This window comes from Nicotiana attenuata, chromosome 6 (genome assembly GCF_001879085.1).
Source record: "Nicotiana attenuata strain UT chromosome 6, NIATTr2, whole genome shotgun sequence".
Lineage (NCBI taxonomy): Eukaryota > Viridiplantae > Streptophyta > Magnoliopsida > Solanales > Solanaceae > Nicotiana > Nicotiana attenuata.
The window spans coordinates 24,801,477-24,820,057 of NC_031994.1; the positions used below are offsets into that span (position 1 = coordinate 24,801,477).

The 18,581-nt window shown below is 41.2% G+C and overlaps 1 protein-coding gene across 1 annotated transcript; it reads left to right on the top strand.

The window, feature by feature from the left end:
- Positions 13,111–13,695, top strand: LOC109227702 (tropomyosin-like). The gene is made up of 2 exons (XM_019392900.1): positions 13,111–13,380; positions 13,441–13,695. Exons 1-2 carry the CDS (start codon positions 13,111–13,113, stop codon positions 13,693–13,695), a joined length of 525 nt encoding a protein of 174 aa, XP_019248445.1.

The following is an 18,581-nucleotide window of genomic DNA, read 5'->3' on the forward strand; positions in this document are numbered from 1 at the left end:
CGACTTTATATACTTCGTAGTAGGGTTTGTTAGGGTTTCTAGATCCTTCTATTGGCTTATTCAATGATTTCCTTCCCTTCATTTTTTCAAGTTTTTTTCACTGGAGGGGCCGCTATTTTATGTCCACGTCTCTTGCGGACCACTCGCTCTGGCCTTCTTTTGTCTCTCTATTTAGTTTTGATATTTTTGAATTTTGCGTGAGAATCAAGTAAATTTTGTTACATCTTTCCTGTTTTGCTGTTACACGTCGGATAAAGAGAAACTATAATACCTTGTGAGAAACATAAATTAAAATTACGACTAATGAAGTAGGAATAATAGTACTTTTGCTCAATTAATTATAAATTTAAATTTTATCCTCGTAAACATATTTTATCTTGAATTACCTAATTTTATGTTTTTCTCCCTTTGCATAAGAAATATTTGATAGTTTAAATTATTTCCATAACTATATTTCCTTTCAATTATTGACGGAGTGGTGTCACGTGACACTGATTGGTCGGAAAATTTATTAAATATGTATATATAATTAAAATTCAAAAGAATAATAACTATTAAATTCGATAAAGTGACACCACTTAATAACAAGTACTTGGTAGCTCATTTGGTCCGGAGCTTCGATTTTTTAGGAGAGGTCACGAGTTTGAAGCTGGATAGTTTTATTATTTGTTTTAACATTTTTTGAGCTTCATCTACGAATAAAAAATATATCGTGGTTAACCATTGGCCTCTTAAGCGTTAACCTAACACTAAAACACGCAACAATAAATTATTTAACTTTTGTTGTAAGTTTCTCATGTATTTTTCTCTTCTTTTTTTCTTTCATCTTCTTTCTCAACATTCAATTGATTAAGAACTATCTACAAAATCGAATGACTGATGAGTTCTACGTAATTGTCTGGTGTTTTATATAAAAAAAAATATTTAGTATTATTTCTAATGAGATTGTTTTAAATACATTTTAAAAAATAAAAATTCACTCATATAGTAATATTCTTGAGTTGTATTTTATTAATACGAGTCTAACTATATTTTTTGATACGTTGTTGTTATAATGAATTATTATTTGTTTACCGTTTAAAACTGTGACACCACTTACGAAAAATCCTGCATATACTACTGATTATTGAGTAACATTATAAGTTTAACATAACACATCGGTAATTAAACTGTTTAGCATTTAGTTATTTGTCAAATTTATGAAGTCCAGACAGAAAAAACAAACAATATTAGATTAAATATTAAATATGCTTAACCAAAAACTTTGAGGTCCAAAATCAGAATTCACCCATTTTTTAGGGATTAAAAACGCAAGTTTCCCAAAAAAGTACATCAATATTAGGATATCCTTTTTGTTTCAAAGTTATACGAGTTCCCTCACTTTTCTTTTTTATTGGAGAAACTTCTCATATACTTCATTTTCAATATCACTGCAACTTTTGACGTATCATTCAAATTGTATCTTTTTTGATTTTAGACGTTATCCTTACGAGTTAAGCCTGATACCTAATTGAATAGGAGTATCAATTATGTGTAGTGACTAAACTCCTCGAAATAACTTTAGTAATATCTTATACTAATAAACGGATAAGTTTAAAGACACAAAAAAAAAAAAAAAAAAAAAAATTCCCTTCTTCCCAGCCAAATAAAAACCTAATAAATATTCTTTTAACATCTTTGTTATATTGTTTTAATATTTACTAGTCTCAGGCTGCGTACAATAGACCCTTGTGGTCCGACCTTTTTCCCGACCTTGCGCATAGAGCTTAGTGCACCGAGCTGCCCTTATTGTTTACCTCGAAAAATGAGCTTAACAATTAAAGATATTTTGTGGTTTTAAAGATACGTGATATATTCTAATACTAGTGATTATACAAGTAATATTGAGCTTAAGTAAGGAGAAATAAAGAACCAATGCTGTTGTAACAGTAGGGGGCCTCGAGCTTGACTTATCCAGGGACCTCGAGGTCAGCTAAGAATAATAAAGTGTGAACAATAAAGTAAAGGCAATAAAGCTGAAGAATAATTGGAGAGCACGTTAAAGAAGAATAAGAATGTCCTATTGCAATGAATGATCTGATGCATTTACAATATGATTGGGGTCCCCTTTATATAGGAGGAGAACTCCCTAATATAGTACATTCCTTATAAAAAGCAAAAGATTCTATTGGTACAGGTGTATAACGATCTAGTACGGACTTGTACCATTTTGTACAACCCTTATCCTATAATTAATGCCCAGGTCCCCGTGTCCTTGAGAAATTCCCGCTCTTTCTTGATTGACTTCGAGAATGCGACGCCTCGATGCAGATCGCGCCAGGTCCTTGATCAGCTTCCTCGAGGCGGGAGTTCCTCAGCCGGATTTGATCTATACTTCGAATCTCCCGAACTCGGACCCATAGCCCGATTTAAGACTCCAAAATCATGCTCCCTCGATTTTGACCGTATACAAATAGTCCCCGCGTTTCTTAGAATGGAATGATATGAAATGATTTTGACCTCGATTTTCTCAAACTTCTAGTTATGACGTCATCCTCGTGAAGCTAACATTCGAAGTGACCGAAACGTCCCGTCGGCCCGCTTCCCAAAAACATTAAATGCATGCCAGTGTTGGTCGGCCATCAACGCCTTCGACCCGTCGCTGCTCCTCTATAAATATGGGGCGTCTTCATTTATTAAACAACTTTACCTTTCTTCAATCTCTTCCAGTCCTCACCTCATCAATTTCTTGTTTCCTCCGCCTCTTTAAACGCTATAAAACCAACCTTTAGCCGGAAATACTACATCCCAGTTCACCCGTCTTCCTCACCTTATAACCATGGACAAAACTTCCAAGACGGTCCCTAAAAAAGATAAAGCATCATCTTCCTCCGCCTCCCGGCCGGCCAAACCGGTTGTGCCGCTGACACTTGAAGAGATCACCCCTGGTGATTGCATCATTAAGAAGGACTTCAGTATTGAGAATCCTCCAAACGTCGAGGGCCGATGCGAACACGTGTCACGATATATTAGCCTGATAACCACGCAGATCGTAAAGGACGTAAGGAAAGAATGTCGATGGGGGGACAAGGTCAAGATTCAGATCCTGAATCTTGATGAAAGCATAACTACCCATAAGGAGGGTTTTTTGAGTGTTTACACTTATCCCTTCACACTGGGCCCTCTCGATCCGGTGGTAATCGACTTTTTCAAAACATACGAAGTCACCCTCGGCCAAATCCACCCTTCGTTCTAGCGTAACGTGATCATGTTGCGGTATTTTTCTGAGAAGGCTGAAGGTTTAGAATTCACCCTCAGCCACTTAATTCGATTGTATCGGCCCCAGTTATTCCGAGGGCTTATCAAGCTACAGCATCGAACCACGAAGTCCTTCTTCTCTAGTACCGATGAAACAAAAGATCGAGGTTGGATGAGCCGGTTTGTTAGAGTCAGGACTTCGGACATCATCACTAAAGAAAAAATGTCGTTCCCGGAGAGGTGGAATTTTAACCGTAAGTGGAGTCCGCATTTTCCTTTGTATCCATTCTTGTTCTTTCATTTTTCATAGCCTACTCATCTTTCTTTTGGCAGCCGACGCTTGGGCACCCTTGGCGGTGCCCGACCTCGAGGCTTGGGTCGGGAAACTAGCTGCATGTTGGCCCGAGTTCAGGTGAAGTTTTGAAGAATGACAAATGAACTCAGTCATGGACCAGGTCCATCATGTGAGGCACAATATTTATCAACCTAGACATGTGAGATACATGTGAAGGAGATAAGTCTCAGTGATCAAGCAACAATATCTCCTGAACTAATCGAAAAGGTTGCATATTGGAGGAGGAGAGAAAGTCTCCTCGTGGGAAGAGGACACAATCCGGATAAAGGATAGGGTTGGAGTTTGTATTGTTCAAGGACTCAACTTCGATGGAAGATTAGCAATTGAGTCTCAATCAAACTCTGATTACTAACTCATTAAATAACAGTGATTGTTCTCTTTTACAGGTATTGCACAAACGCAGAAGTTAAACTAAATTGAGCGCAAAAGAGCGAGGCAATTTTGCAAGCAATTTATGTGAGATTCAAGTGTGCATTCCTGAAGCTACTTGGACAAGATAGAAGAACCAATTCCATTGTGTCTTTCTGTTATTCTAGTTCAATTGTAGTAGGTGTTTTAAAGTTGTACCTTTCCAGCTTTCATAGAAGCAATTGTATTAGGTACTTTGAATATTCAAGTTAGAGTTAACTTGAAGGTGTCGCAATAGTTGAGGTTGTGTGCTACACTGGGATTAGAGTTTAATCCTTAGGTTTACAAGAGTTTTGTATATGCTGTTTTGGCTCAGTGATTTTAGTGGAAGTTTGGGAAAATCCTACTGAGTAGTAGGTCGTGGTTTTTTCACTTTTTGAGCCAGGTGTTTTCCACGTAAAAATCTCTGTGTTCTTTATTTTATGTACTCTTAATTCCGCAAACAGTAGTAGTAAGTACACCTAGAAGAACCAGGTTCTTCTAGGGCGAAAATTGGGTACCACACAAATCCCCCCCCCCTCTTGTGTGGTATTGATATTTAGAACATCAATTGGTATCAGAGCAGGTTATCCTTGAAGAGGCTAACACCTTAGGAGAAGATCAACATAAGTACACCACCTGGGAACTGGGAAGGGCAATCCACTGCTAGGCCTCCACTTTTCAATGGTCAGTACTATTCTTGGTGGAAGAACAGGATGAGAGATCACATCATAGGGGAAGATTATGAACTCTGGGACATAGTCATTGATGGTCCCCTAGCAACCACAAAGAAGAATGCTGAAGGAGTTGATGTGCCAAAGACAAGAGATGATTGCACTGCTGAAGACTTGAGGAAGTGGGAGAAAAATGCTAAAGCCAAGAAATGGCTTGTGTGTGGACTAGGTCCTGATGAGTATAGCAGAATTCAAAGTTATACCACTGCTAAGGAAATCTGGGACACCTTGCAAGTGGCTCATGAAGGAACACCTCAAGTAAAGAGGTCCAGAGGAACACTGCTGTATTCTCAATATGAGAACTTTACCATGAAGGAAGGAGAAACAATTCAAGAAATGTATACTAGGTTCACTACACTGACAAATGAACTTAAATCTCTTGGAAGGATCATTCTTGAAGAAGACAAGGTTGAGAAAATTCTGACAAGGGTTCTGCCAGTCATATGGGAAAGCAAAATCACTGTCATTCAGGAATCCAAGAATATTGCTACTCTCAGACTGGATGAACTGATTGTAAATCTTACTGCTTATGAAATGAGAAGGCAAACCATGAAGTTGGATACACCCAAGAAGGAGAGAAGCTTCGCTCTCAGAATTGCTGAAGGTTCAGATCTGGAAGATGATGAGATGGCTATGATCACTAGAGATTTCAAAAAGTACCTGATGAGAGGAAAGGGTTCTTCAAGAGCTACAACCTTCAACAAGACAAGAGCTCCTGAGAAACAGACCAATGAGGGTTGTTACAAGTGTGGTAAGACTGATCACATGATCAAGAACTGTCCTCAATGGAAAATTGAGTGGAAGAAAGAAAGGGCTGAACGAAGGAACATGAAGAAGGAACAAGTTCAACCAAAAAGGAACAAAGGTTCAACCAAGGCTATGGTTGCTGCTTGGGGAGAAACCTCAGATGAAGACTCAGAAGATGAAGCTGAAGAAGAGCAAGTACTGATGGCCATCGGAGAATCAGATGATGAACAAGAGGTAAGTATTCTTCATCTCAAAGACAAGATTAAATTTTTGTCTAAAGAAAGGTTGGCTGATCTATTACTAGACTTCATTGATGAGTCTGAGATAATTAACAATGAGAAGGAAGCTCTGTCCAGGGAATGTGTGATCCTAAAAGCAAAATGCAAAAGTCTAGAGTCTAGGTCTAATGAGAGTGATAACATAAATGCTGAGTTGAAGAACCAGATTCTTGAACTTGATAACAGTGTCCTAGAACTTAGGTCTGAAAACTTAAAATTGAAACTAGGAACTGGAAAGAAGAAAGCTGATCACACATATCTCACTCTAGAGGAAAACCTAGGAAAAATGAAGGATGAATTGTATAAAAAGGATGAACTAATCAAAGTCCTAAAAGAAGATCTAGGAAAAGTGAAACATGAATTAGACAAAACTTGCAAATGGAACAAGGCCTCTGATACACTCTCTTGGTTGCAAGAGCATCACAGTAGCAACAAAAGAGGACTTGGCTTTGGGACTCAAGCACCAAAGTGGGACCCTAAAAGCAAGTACCTCACACTTCCTGAGAATAAAATATGCACATACTGTGGCAAGATTGACCATTACAAAAATGAATGTAATGCAAAAGTAAAGGCCAGTCAAAAGAACAAAGCCTTTGTTCAAGAGAAAAGTAAGCTGCCTGGATGGGAAAGAAGGAATTTGATTCATCCTTTTGCCTATACAAAGGGACCCAAATTAGTTTGGGTTCCTAAGACTAACCCCTGATTTCTTTTGTAGGTCCAAGTGGAAGGATGCAGCCAAATATGGTATATGGATAGTGGTTGCTCAAAACATATGACTGGGAACAAGGACCAGTTCCTTTCACTTGAGAACTTAAAAGGAGGTAATGTCTCCTTTGGTAATGGAAAGAAAGGTGAGATCATTGGGGTTGGAAAGGTAGGAAAGACAGATTCTCATTCCATAGAGAATGTCTACCTGATAGATGGCTTGAAATATAGCCTAATAAGTGTGTCACAATTGTGTGACAGAGGTAACCTTGTGGCTTTTACCTCCACCAAATGCTTTGTGATTAACCTTACCACTGACAAGATTGTTTTGCAGGGAAAAAGAGTTAATAATATCTACATTGTAGATTTGCCTACTCTCTCAGAAAGTGAACTCACTTGTTTATGTGTGTTGGTCAATGATCCCCTCCTGTGGCACAAAAGACTTGGTCATGTAAGTCTAAATTAGCTTAACAAATTAGTCTCTGAAGACTTGGTGATAGGGTTACCTAATATCAAGTTCAAGGAAGACAAAGTTTGTGAGGCATGCGCAAGGGGGAAGTAGGTAAGATCATCCTTCAAAAGCAAGAAAATGGTGAGTACAACCAAGTCGTTGGAACTGGTCCATATGGATCTATGTGGTCCAATGAGAACCATGAGCAGAGGTGGAAAGAAATATGTAATGGTGCTTGTTGATGATTATTCTAGATTTACCTGGGTTCTATTTCTAACCTCCAAAGATGAAGCATTTGACATGTTCACTGCATTTGTTAGAAAAACCCAGAAACAATTAGGAAATCAACTTGCATCCATTAGGTCTGATCATGGAACTGAATTTGAAAATTCTAAGTTTGCTGAATTCTGTGATGAAAATGGTATAGACATAATTTCTCTGCCCCTAGGACCCCTCAAGTGCTCGTTTTTAGGCAAATCCAAAAGAGTCTCACTTGACTGCTGTCAAGAGGATACTGAGATATCTGAAAGGCACCACTGATCTGTGCCTTTGGTATCCTAAAGGTAGTAATTTTGATCTAGTAGGATATGCTGATGCTGATTATGCAGGGTTCTTAGTGGACAGGAAAAGCACCTCAGGTATGACACACTTCCTTGGTTCATGTCTTGTGTCATGGGCTACCAAAAAGCAAAATTCTGTGGCCCTATTTACTGCTGAAGCTGAATATGTTGCTGCTACTTCTTGTTGTGCTCAACTGCTATGGATCAAACAACAGCTGGTAGATTTTGGAATTGAAGTGGGATGTATTCCAATATTCTGTGATAACACTAGTGCTATAAGTATGACAAAGAACCCTGTTCATCATAAGAGGACTAAGCACATAGATGTTAGACACCACTTCTTAAGAGATAACTATGAGAAAGGATTGATTTCAATAGAATTCTGTGCTACTGATAAACAAATAGCTGATATTTTCACTAAAGCACTGAGTAGAGAAAACTTTGAGAGGAACAGGTTGGAATTAGGGATGATTAAGATCACCTAATAGGTCCAGTTCAGAATGCACAATGAAAAAAAATGAAAAAAAAAGGAATGAAAAAAAAATATATTTTTGGTTAGGAGTTCTAACTTTGTGTAAATATCTAAATCAATTCTTACTCGGTTTCATACTTTAATTAGTATACTCCTGTGACATGTGTATATATATAATTCACTGATCTCTTACAAAGTTTCTTCTATTTTGGCAATTGAGGCATGTTCAAGAGAGATCTATATGAAGAACCTGGTTCATCAGTATGTGTTCATATGAAAAGCCCAGGTATGTTTTCTATACTCTGCACAATTAGAAAGATTATTTTTCCAATCATGAGCAGAAGTCCTACATTCATCAAATTCCCAGAAATTTTATCCGTTGAGCATTGAACCAGTTTCGTTCCCCTAGAACTCTAAAAACCGGGATTTTTGCCTACAATCTAGCAATGCCTAATAATCACTAAGAGACCGAAATTACACCTTGAGTAGACTTCTAATTGATCCCTGAAAAAGCTACCGTTACTGCATTTAAGTCTAATCACCTTTAAATACACCACACCTTTTCTTCTTTAGTCCATAACCGTCAAAACTCTTCTCAAGTTCTGATCACCCTTCTTCTCTCCAAAATTCCCAAATTTTTCAAGAAACAATCCACCATGTCTAACCCCTAAGTTAATCCTAGCACACCCCCACCAGCATCTCCCTCGAACACATCCTCATCTACTCCTCCTATTGAAAACCCAAAACCTAGGTTTCGTAGGCAGAAAATGATAGCTAGAAAAACTGTAGCTTCTGGAGCTTTAAGGAAAGCTCTAAGTGAGCAATTGAAGGCTAGCTAGAGGAAGGAAAGTCATGCTCAAAAATCTGACTTAAGCTCTGAGTCTGATGATTTTATTTCTGCCAGCGAAGGTGAAGAACATGGGTCTTCTGACACTGAAAATATTCAAGAAAACCCTGGTGAGGTAAATACTTGCTTGGTATTCTCTGATGTGGTTGAAAAAGTTGAAAATAGGTTTGTCTTGGTTGGTCCTGTTAAAGATGTACAGGGGGCTGATTCTAGTAGAAGAGGAGGTAAAAAGAAAGAAAAAGAGAGAGAGGGAGTCAGTAGTAATGTGAGGGAAATAAGAAAGAAAAGGTATTGGCTATCTGTAAAGGTGTTGAAGAAGGTGGCAACAAGTCAGGGGGAAGTAGTTCTGGGGAGGCGGCTGAAGGGCTTGTTAATTTAAGCAAGCAATAAAATGAACCGGGTTCATCTGCTGAGGAAACTTTGACAGATCTTCTGAAGAAGGTTGGTGCCACTTATGATCCAAAGAAGCGCAAGGCTTCCACACAAAAGGCTCCAACTGCTTCAAAGCCAACAAAGAAAAGCAAAATGTCATCCCCAAAACCTACTGTACCTTCAGTACCTAAGGGAAGAGCTACCAGAAGCAGGGTCAAACAAAGTGAAGCAGAATTGCAGAAAGCTCTGGAAGAGAGCAGGAAGAAAAAGAGGGGGAAGGGAAAAGAAAAGGTTGTGGAGAGTTCTGAGATTGCAGAAGAAGAAGAAGAGGAGATGGAACTGGTCCATCAGGAAAGAGGAACAACTGAAGAGGTTCCCACACCCAAACCAAAAAGTTCCAAGACTTCTTCCAAGAAGTCTTCCTCTATACCTGTACCTGCTGAATCTTCTTTAGCCAAAAGAACTAGGTTTGTTGTGAAGGGAAAACAAAAGAAAATTGTAGAAGAAGATGAAGAGTGAAGTGGTGGAGAAGAAGAAGAGGAATCTGAGAAAGACCAAGATAGGTTTGCCATCTTTGGCAGAAGAAAAATTCTGAAAGGAAGACTATTAAGAGACCTGGATGATCCAGGTATGAGAAGACTGGTGGATGCTCTTACTGCACAAGGGTGGAAGGACATGGTCCTTGAGATGGATGGGAGGCTGGCTAGGAATGAATTGATTGAATTTATGGCCAATGCCACTGTGGAAAATGGGATAGTCTCCACCCTGGTGAAGGGTGTAAAAGTGAAGTTTGATGCAATCAAACTGGGTGAGATTCCGGGCATACCTAATGAAGGGTATGATGATTATACAAGGCAAAGGTGGCCATGTCTGGAATCTCTCCCCACTGCTCTTCAAATTACTAGAAATTTTTGTGATGCTGCTACTGCTGAAGATGTACCTGAAGCCAGATTTGTGAAGAAAAGTGAGATGAGACCTGAGCACAAGGTATTGTTTGAATTTGTTAACAAGTGCCTGCTGCCCAAACAAGAGAGGAGGTATACTGCCAACTACATGGACCTAGTGCTTATGGAGTGTCTTGTGAGGGGAATGTAGATAAATTGGCCTGCTTTCATTGTCAAACTACTAGACAGGGTCATTAATGGCTCCAAGGCACATGCAACTCCTTATGGGTTCATACTGACTACTGTGCTGGACAAGCTAAGGGTGCCTTTGAAGAAATGGGAGATGGCATCAAGCATGGAGCATTTTGGTGTTAAGACCTTATTGGCTTGTGACTATCCTGTCAATGCCACCCCAGTTGAACCTGGTTCATCTCTGAAGACACCTGTGAACAGCAAGGTTAGGGCTTTGGTTCAAGAGTGTGGAACTAAGGATGCTGAAATTGCTAGGCTTCAGGCTCGTGTTGCTGAATTGGAAACTGAAAGATATGGCCTTAGAGCTGAGCTAGCAAAAGAAAAGGAGAAAAGTGAGGGGATGCTTCAGAATATGCTCAACCTTCTCCAGCCCTCTAGTTCCTCCAAGCCTTAGGTCCTCCAATTGTTGTCTTCTGAACCAGTCTAGTAACCCCTCAGTGTCCCAGATTAGGGACTTTTTCTGTTTTTTTGCTCATGTTTGGAAGTTTTTCTTTCTTTTTGTGGTTTATAGGTGGAAACATATCGTATCAATGACAACTGCTGTTTCTCTTGTTCTATGAAGATTTTGTTCTTAATAGTTTAAATGTGTTTGTTGATTATTGATGATTTAATCCATGTTTTCACTTGCAGTTGCCCAAGTGGCCATGAGTAATGACTAAAATCTGGGATTCACATTGTATGCAACTTTTCGATGATGCCAAAAGGGGGAAGAGATATGTGCTTTAATTTTATTCTGAATAATGTGATATTTATAACCTAAATTAAACCTGGTCCTTGATGATAAGTTAAGTGTTGATAGTTAAGCTGAGTTATTACAGGTTTTTTGATTCATAAAAGCACAGAGTTTGTCATCATAAAAAAGGGGGAATTTGTTGGCCCAAGTTCAGGTGAAGTTTTGAAGAATGACAAATGAACTCAGTATGGACCAGGTCCATCATGTGAGACACAGTATTTATCAACCTAGACATGTGAGATACATGTGAAGGAGATAAGTCTCAGTGATCAAGTAGCAATATCTCCTGAACTAATCGAAAAGGTTGCATATTGGAGGAGGAGAGAAACTCTCCTCATGGGAAGAGGACACAATCCGGATAAAGGATAGGTTGGAGTTTGTATTGTTCAAGGACTCAACTTCAATGGAAGATCGGCAATTGAGTCTTAATCAAACTCTGATTACTAACTCATTAAATAACAGTGATTGTTCTCTTTTACAGGTATTGCACAAACGCATAAGTTAAACTAAATTGGGAGCAAAAGAGCGAGGAAATTTTGCAAGCAATTTTTGTGAGATTCAAGTGTGCATTCCTGAAGCTACTTGGACAAGATAGAAGAACCAATTCCATTGTGTCTTTCTTTTATTCTCGTTCAATTGTAGTAGGTGTTTTAAAGTTGTACCTTTCCAGCTTTCATAGAAGCAATTGTATTAGGTACTTTGAGTATTCAAGTTAGAGTTAACTTGAAGGTGTCGCAACAATTGAGGCTGTGTGCCATACTGGGATTAGAGTTTAATCCTTAGGTTTACAAGAGTTTTGTAAATGCTGTTTTGGCTCAGTGATTTTAGTGGAAGTTTGGGAAAATCCTACTGAGTAGTAGATCGTGGTTTTTTCACCTTTTGAGCCAGGTGTTTTTCACGTAAAAATCTATGTGTTCTTTATTTTATGTACTCTTAATTCCGCAAACAGTAGTAGTAAGTACACCTAGAAGAACCGGGTTCTTTTAGAGCGAAAATTGGGTACCACACAAATCACCCCCCATATTGTGTGGTATTGACGTTTAGAACATCACTGCCACATCCTCTTATGACAAGCGTAAGTGGCGTGAATTGGTGAGGGGCCGATGGGAGGCCAAGAACCACAGCCTTGGAGACGAGTCTGAGATGAGGTCGGCCCCGCTCGGGGAAACGACCAAGCCTTCAAATCCAAAGCCTGAGAAGGATAATAAAAGAAAAAGGGTCTCGGAGCCCGAAGACCCCCAAGACAAGAAAACCTCCACTCGAAGGCTACGAAAAAGGTTTGCTCAAACGGGCACAGACTCAGCCCATGACTCATCGGATGATGAGGAAAATGATGGGGAAGAATCGGCGCTGGTGACTCGGACCGGGAACTTAGTCGAGGCCGTCAAGCCTCCCGAACAAGAAAATCCACCTTTTGGCGAGGATGCCCAAAGGGAAGAGACGGGCAAGGCCCTCATATCCCCGGAGGTTGAGATTATCCCTCCTTCTTCAACAACTATACCAGAGGGGGTAAATGTTGAGGCCCCCAAGGTTAATGAGAATGCCCCGAGTGAAGAGATCGAGGCCACGACAACAGGTCATTCTCTTTCATTGCCAACTTATTTTGGGGAGGCAATCGAGGAAGCCAACACTTTGCATATGCCTGACCGAAGTAAGGCCATCGCGGCCTTCCACAGTTTCTATGCTGGGGTTGAGGGTGTCGATGACTTCAATGATGCATCCTCCATTTTTGAAGAGGCCCAGCGTCTCTTTCTCCGGGTAAAGACCTGCCCTATCTATTGCAAGTTTTTCTCCCTTTGTTTTCCTCTTCCACTGATGTGTCTTTATTTCATGTATAGGCTGTTATAAAGTTCAAGGCTGAGCTGAAACAATGTGAGGTCGAGCTCAAGAGAGTCTCGGGCGAAGAAAAGGCCTTGAGGCTCCTTTGTAGTTAGAAGGAAAAGGGGCTTAAGGACCACCGGACTGCTTTGGCCAAAGCTCAAAAAAGCGAGTCCGAGCTGGACGAGCAGGTAACTCTGATTTTAACAAAGTTCGGCATTCTTGGCCCTGCTTCCGAGGCTAATACTTCGACGTCTTAGCTGCAGCAAAAGCTAGACATGATTGGGCAGCTCCGGGGAGTGGTAAACCAAGTTCGGGTTGATTGCCACCAGTGGAAGGAGAACATGGATCGACTCACCACCAAAAAAGAAGCTGTTAAGGCTCAACTGACCTCGGCTGAAGCTCAAATCCGAGGTGCTGAAGCGAAAGGCTTGGATCTGGCCAGGGAAATCGAGGAGCTGGAGGCCGAGCTGACTAAAGCCCGGACTGAAGCTGCATATGCTAAGGCTGAAGTTGCACAAGCCAAAACCAAGGCTAAGAAAATGAAAGTTGTGGACGATAAATCCATTGCTATATACCAGAAATAAGCCACGGCCATTCAAGCTGAGTTGAGGGCAGCCTCCAATCGGGCGAAACGGAGCGGTGAATTGGCTAAGTGTCAAGCCGGGAGGGAGACTCTCGAGGAAGTCCGTGCTCGAGGATTTGACCTTGCCGAGGAGATAGCCGAAGCACAGGCACGGGAAACCGATGCTAGGTTTCTTGTCTCTTCTGATGATGAAGACGTGGTGAGTGGTTACGGGGACGGGGAAAGTGAAGAAGATGCTCCTGAAGGGGAAGAGGCTTCAGAAGATAAAGCCATATGAGATGAAGACGGCACTCATGGGGACGAGGCCCCGAAAATAGATTAGGTTTCTATTTTTGTATAAGAGTCATTCGTTGTAATATGCTTTGTAAATTTCCCGAACGAATATAAAGTAGCTTTTTGCTCTATTCCTGATTTGTGCTGACCTTTTATTTTGTCTCCGTTCATAAAAAATTCTGATGATTCACGTGTTAAGTTTGAGTATTTGTTTAGACTCGCAATAAGCCCTTAGGCTTTTATTTCCCAAGATCGTACCCCTTAGGGTTTCAGATAATCCTCGAGCCAAACTTAAAGTTAAAATAATGCGAGCTCGGGGCCTTTGGGTCCGAGTTAAGCGAGAACGGGGTCTCAGATTCCCATAGGTCTTTGACCCTATATTTATTTTTAAGCTGACCCTTAGGCTCTTATATATCGGCCTTTAGGCTCTTTTTGGTTGGCCCTTACGCTCTTTAAATTGGGTCGTTTCGGCCTCTAAAAATGGATATATAGTTTCCCTCACTTCGGCTAAAAGACTTAATCGAGTTTGAGTTATGCCTTAGCATGTATTTCATACCCGTTGGGTTTTTAGAAGGCTCGACGTATCGAAACATTATTAGTCGATTTTGTTAGCGTGGACATAATCGAATGCCTCTTAAGGGTTTTCCGAAGGCTGGTGTTATTGAAGCCCTTGGATCGTTCGAGGGCTAATTTGTCGAAGCCCTTGTTCGAGGGATGATTTGTCGAAGCCCTTATTCGAGGGCTGATTTATCGAAGCCCTTAGATTTTTCGGGGGCTGAATTTTATCGAGGCCCCTTATATTTTGCTTTTGCCGAGGGTAGCCTGATTTAACCGGTTTTCTTTTTAATGTTTGAAGGCCTTTAGTTTTATTGCGAAAGTCGGACGTCTCCGAGTCGCATTATTTTGGCCGTAGCCTTTATGTGACCGTAGTCTTTGGTATGGCCGTAGCCTTCGGGTTTGTCACTTGGACTCGTTTCCCAATAACTTTCCGAACTTGTTCGAAAAGTTAGTCGCCGAGTGAGTTGGCCTTGGCCTTCATTTCGGGTGGGTGACTCTTCGAGGTCTTATGATGCCTCTTTGAGGTCTTATATTAACTGTCATTGACAGTCCGGAGGTGTTTCGAGGCGCTTTGGCTCTTGAGTCGTTTCCCGTATGATTGTAAGTATAGAGCTCGTATGAGATACAAGGTGTTTTTTGATATAACTAGAATGCTTCTTCAAATAGTTAATACATACGTACATGTTTTGCCATCGGGGCTCGATTATTCTATATGGACACGATTCATTTGACCGTTTGGCCCATTGCAAAGTTCTCCTACCGAGGCCCTTTTAGGCGTGAAATATTTTTCTCAAAGTTATAATCTCCAATGGTGATGCCCCCCAGTATTCGAGGTTGATCGAAAAGAAGCCTTAAATACTTGTCGAGTGATACTTAGGTAGCATATAGGTGTTGCCTCGTTAAAAACCTTGCCGGTAAAACCCATTTGGGATAAAACCCGTTCCAAGGGAAAAAGAGTGCAACGCATGCTTTCAAACCCAAGGTCTTCGAGCTCAGCAGTAATATCGCTTGAGCATTGATATATTCCAATTATTTGGTAGTTGCTCACCTTCCATTGTTTTGAGTTTTTATGATCCTTTCCCTATGACTCCGAGGACACGGTACGGTCCTTCCCAATTGGGACATAGCTTCCCTTCGTTTGGGTCTCGAGTGTTAAGAGTGACTTTTCTTAGTACTAAGTCCCCGGCTTTGAAATATCATAAGTTTGTCCTTCTGTTGTAATACCTTTCGATTCTTTGTTTTTGCGCGGCCATTCGTATTAATGCGGCCTCACATTTTTCATCCAGTAGCTCGAGAGAAGTGTTCATCGCTTTGTTATTTGAGCCTTCGGTGGCATGCTGAAACCTTGCGCTAGGCTCCCCGACTTCGACTGGATTAAAGCTTCGGACCCATATACCAAGGAAAACGGGGTCTCCCCCATGCTTGACTTAGATGTTGTCCGATACGCCCATAATACCTTGGGCAATACCTCTCTCCATTTCCCCTTGGCATCATCTAGCCTTTTCTTCAAGTTTCGAATAATGGTTTTGTTGGTGGACTCGGCCTGCCCATTTGCACTTGGGTGGTAAGGCGCTGATAGGATCCTTTTGATTTTATGGTCCTCAAGGAATTTTGTCACTTTGCTGCCGACGAACTGTTTTCCATTGTCACATGTTATTTCGGCGGGTATCCCGAACCGACATATGATATGGTCCCATATGAAATCGATGACTTCTTTTTCTCTTATTTTCTCGAAGGCCTGCGCTTCAACCCATTTTGAGAAGTAGTCAGTCATAAACAAAATAAATCTAGCTTTACCTGGCGCCGTTGGTAGGGGGCTGATGATATCCATCCCCCATTTCATGAATGGCCACGGGGATAAGACCGAGTGGAGTTGTTCACCGGGTTGATGAATTATTGGTGCAAATCTCTGGCACTTATCACACTTTCGAACGAACTCCTTGGCATATTTTTCCATGTTATCCCAATAATATCCTGCTCTGATCACCTTACAAATCAAAGAGGCTGCACCAGAATGGTTTCCACAGGAGCCCTCATGGATTTCCCGTAGTACATAGTCTGTATCCTCGGGTCCCAGGCACCCCGCCAGTGGTCCATGAAAGATTCTTCTGTATAACGTTTTGTTTTCATCGAGCGAGAATCGAGCCGCTCTAGCTCGGAGTGTTCTTGACTCTTTTGGGTCCGCGGGGAGCTTCCCATGCTTTAGATAATCGATGTATTTATTCCTCCAAACCCATGTTAAGCTCTTCGAGTTAATCTCTGCATGGCCTTCTTCGATCATTAATTTTGATAGCTGGATGACAGCCCCCGGGACGATATCGTCTTCTTCGACTGATGATCCCAACTTTGCTAGTACGTCGGCCTCGCTGTTCTGTTCTCGAGGTACATAGTCCAGTGTCCATTCCTTGAAGCGATATAGTGTTACTTGAAGTTTTTCCAAGTACCTCTGCATTCGATCGTCTCGAACCTCGAAGCTTCTATTTACGTGGTTTGCCACCAAAAGGGAATCACACTTTGCCTCGATGACTTCTGCTCCAAGGCCCTTGGCTAGTTCAAGACCTACGATCATGGATTCATACTTGGCCTCATTGTTAGTCAATTTAGAAGTTTTGATAGACTGTATAATAACACTGCCCGTGGGCAATTTCAAAACGATGTCGATCCCGGACCCTTTCACATTTGAGGCACCGTCGGTGAAGAGGGTCCAAACCCCCGCTGATGTACCCGTTTTTAGCAAGAGTTCTTTTTCTACTTCGGGTATGAGGGCAGGTGCGAAGTCGGCCACGAAGTCTGCCAAAATTTGAGACTTGATGGTCGTCCGAGGTTGATATTCGATATCATATCCTCCAAGTTCGATGGCCCATTCGGCCAATCTGCCCGATAATTTGGGCTTATGCAAGATATTTCGAAGCGGATATATAGTTAATACACATATAAGATGGCATTGAAAATATGGTTTTAATTTCCTAGATGCGCTTATTAATGCAAGAGATAACTTTTCCAAATGTAGATACCTCGTTTTGGCATCCCCCAGGGTCCGACTCACATAATAAATAGGAAATTGCATACCTTGCTCTTCTCGAACCAACACACCACTTACCGCTACCTTGGACACAGATAAATACAAGTAGAGTGTTTCATCCTCCTTCGGAGTATGGAGCGAGGGTGGGCTTGAGAGATACCGTTTTAATTCTTCCAGGGCTAGCTGGCATTCCGGGTTCCATGCGAAGTTGTTCTTTTTTTTAAGCAGGGAGAAGAAATGATGACTCCGATCTGATGATCTCGAGATGAATCGACCCAGGGCCGCTATTCGTCCGGTCAGCCGTTACACGGCTTTCACATTGTTTACCACAGTGATTTCCTCAATGGCCTTGATTTTTTCGGGATTGATCTCGATGCCTCTGTTCGACACCATGAAGCCCAAGAACTTGCCCGAGCTGACTCCAAAAGTGCACTTCTCAGGGTTGTGATTCATGTTGTACAATGTCACCTGCAAATGGGTCAAATGTTCCTCTGCGCAGGGACTTAACTAGCATATCATCAATATAAACTTCCATGGATTTGCCTATTTGATGTTTGAACATCTTATTAACTAAGCGTTGATATGTTACTCCTGCATTTTTTAGGCCGAAGGGCATTACATTATAACAATATGTTCCATACTTGGTGATGAATGAGGTTTTCTCCCGGTCCCCCGGGTTCATTTGAATTTGGTTGTACCCGGAGTAGGCGTCGAGAAAGGTAAGGATCTCGTGGCCGGCCGTAGCATCGATCAAACGATCGATGTTGGGCAATGGGAAAGAATCTTTAGAGCACGCCTTGTTCAAATCTTTGTAATCTACACACATTCTAAGTTTATTCCCCTTTTTAGGGACTACCACTACGTTAGCTAGCCATTCAGGATATTTTACTTCCCTTATGGATCCTATTTTCAGGAGTTTGGTTACCTCTTCCTTGATGAATGCATGTTTTACCTCGGACTGAGGTCTCCTTTTTTGCTTCACTGGCTTGAATTTGGGATCGACACTTAGTTGATAGGTAGTTATCTCCGGTAGGATCCCTGTCATATCTAAATGGGACCAAGCGAAGCAATCAATATTATCGATGAGAAATTGAATGAGTTTTTTCTTGAGTTAGGGGGTTAACCCCGTCCCCAGGTATACCTTNTGCTCGATTAATATGACCTGTTCGAGCTCTTCGATCGTCGATTTTGTCGCATCTGATTCTTTGGGGGCAACGAAGGTTCGGGGAGTGAGGAAATCTTCTTCCTTGTCCCCAACCACCTGTTCATCGGACATTTGTCCCTCGGTCTCAACCGAGGGCACGAGCTGT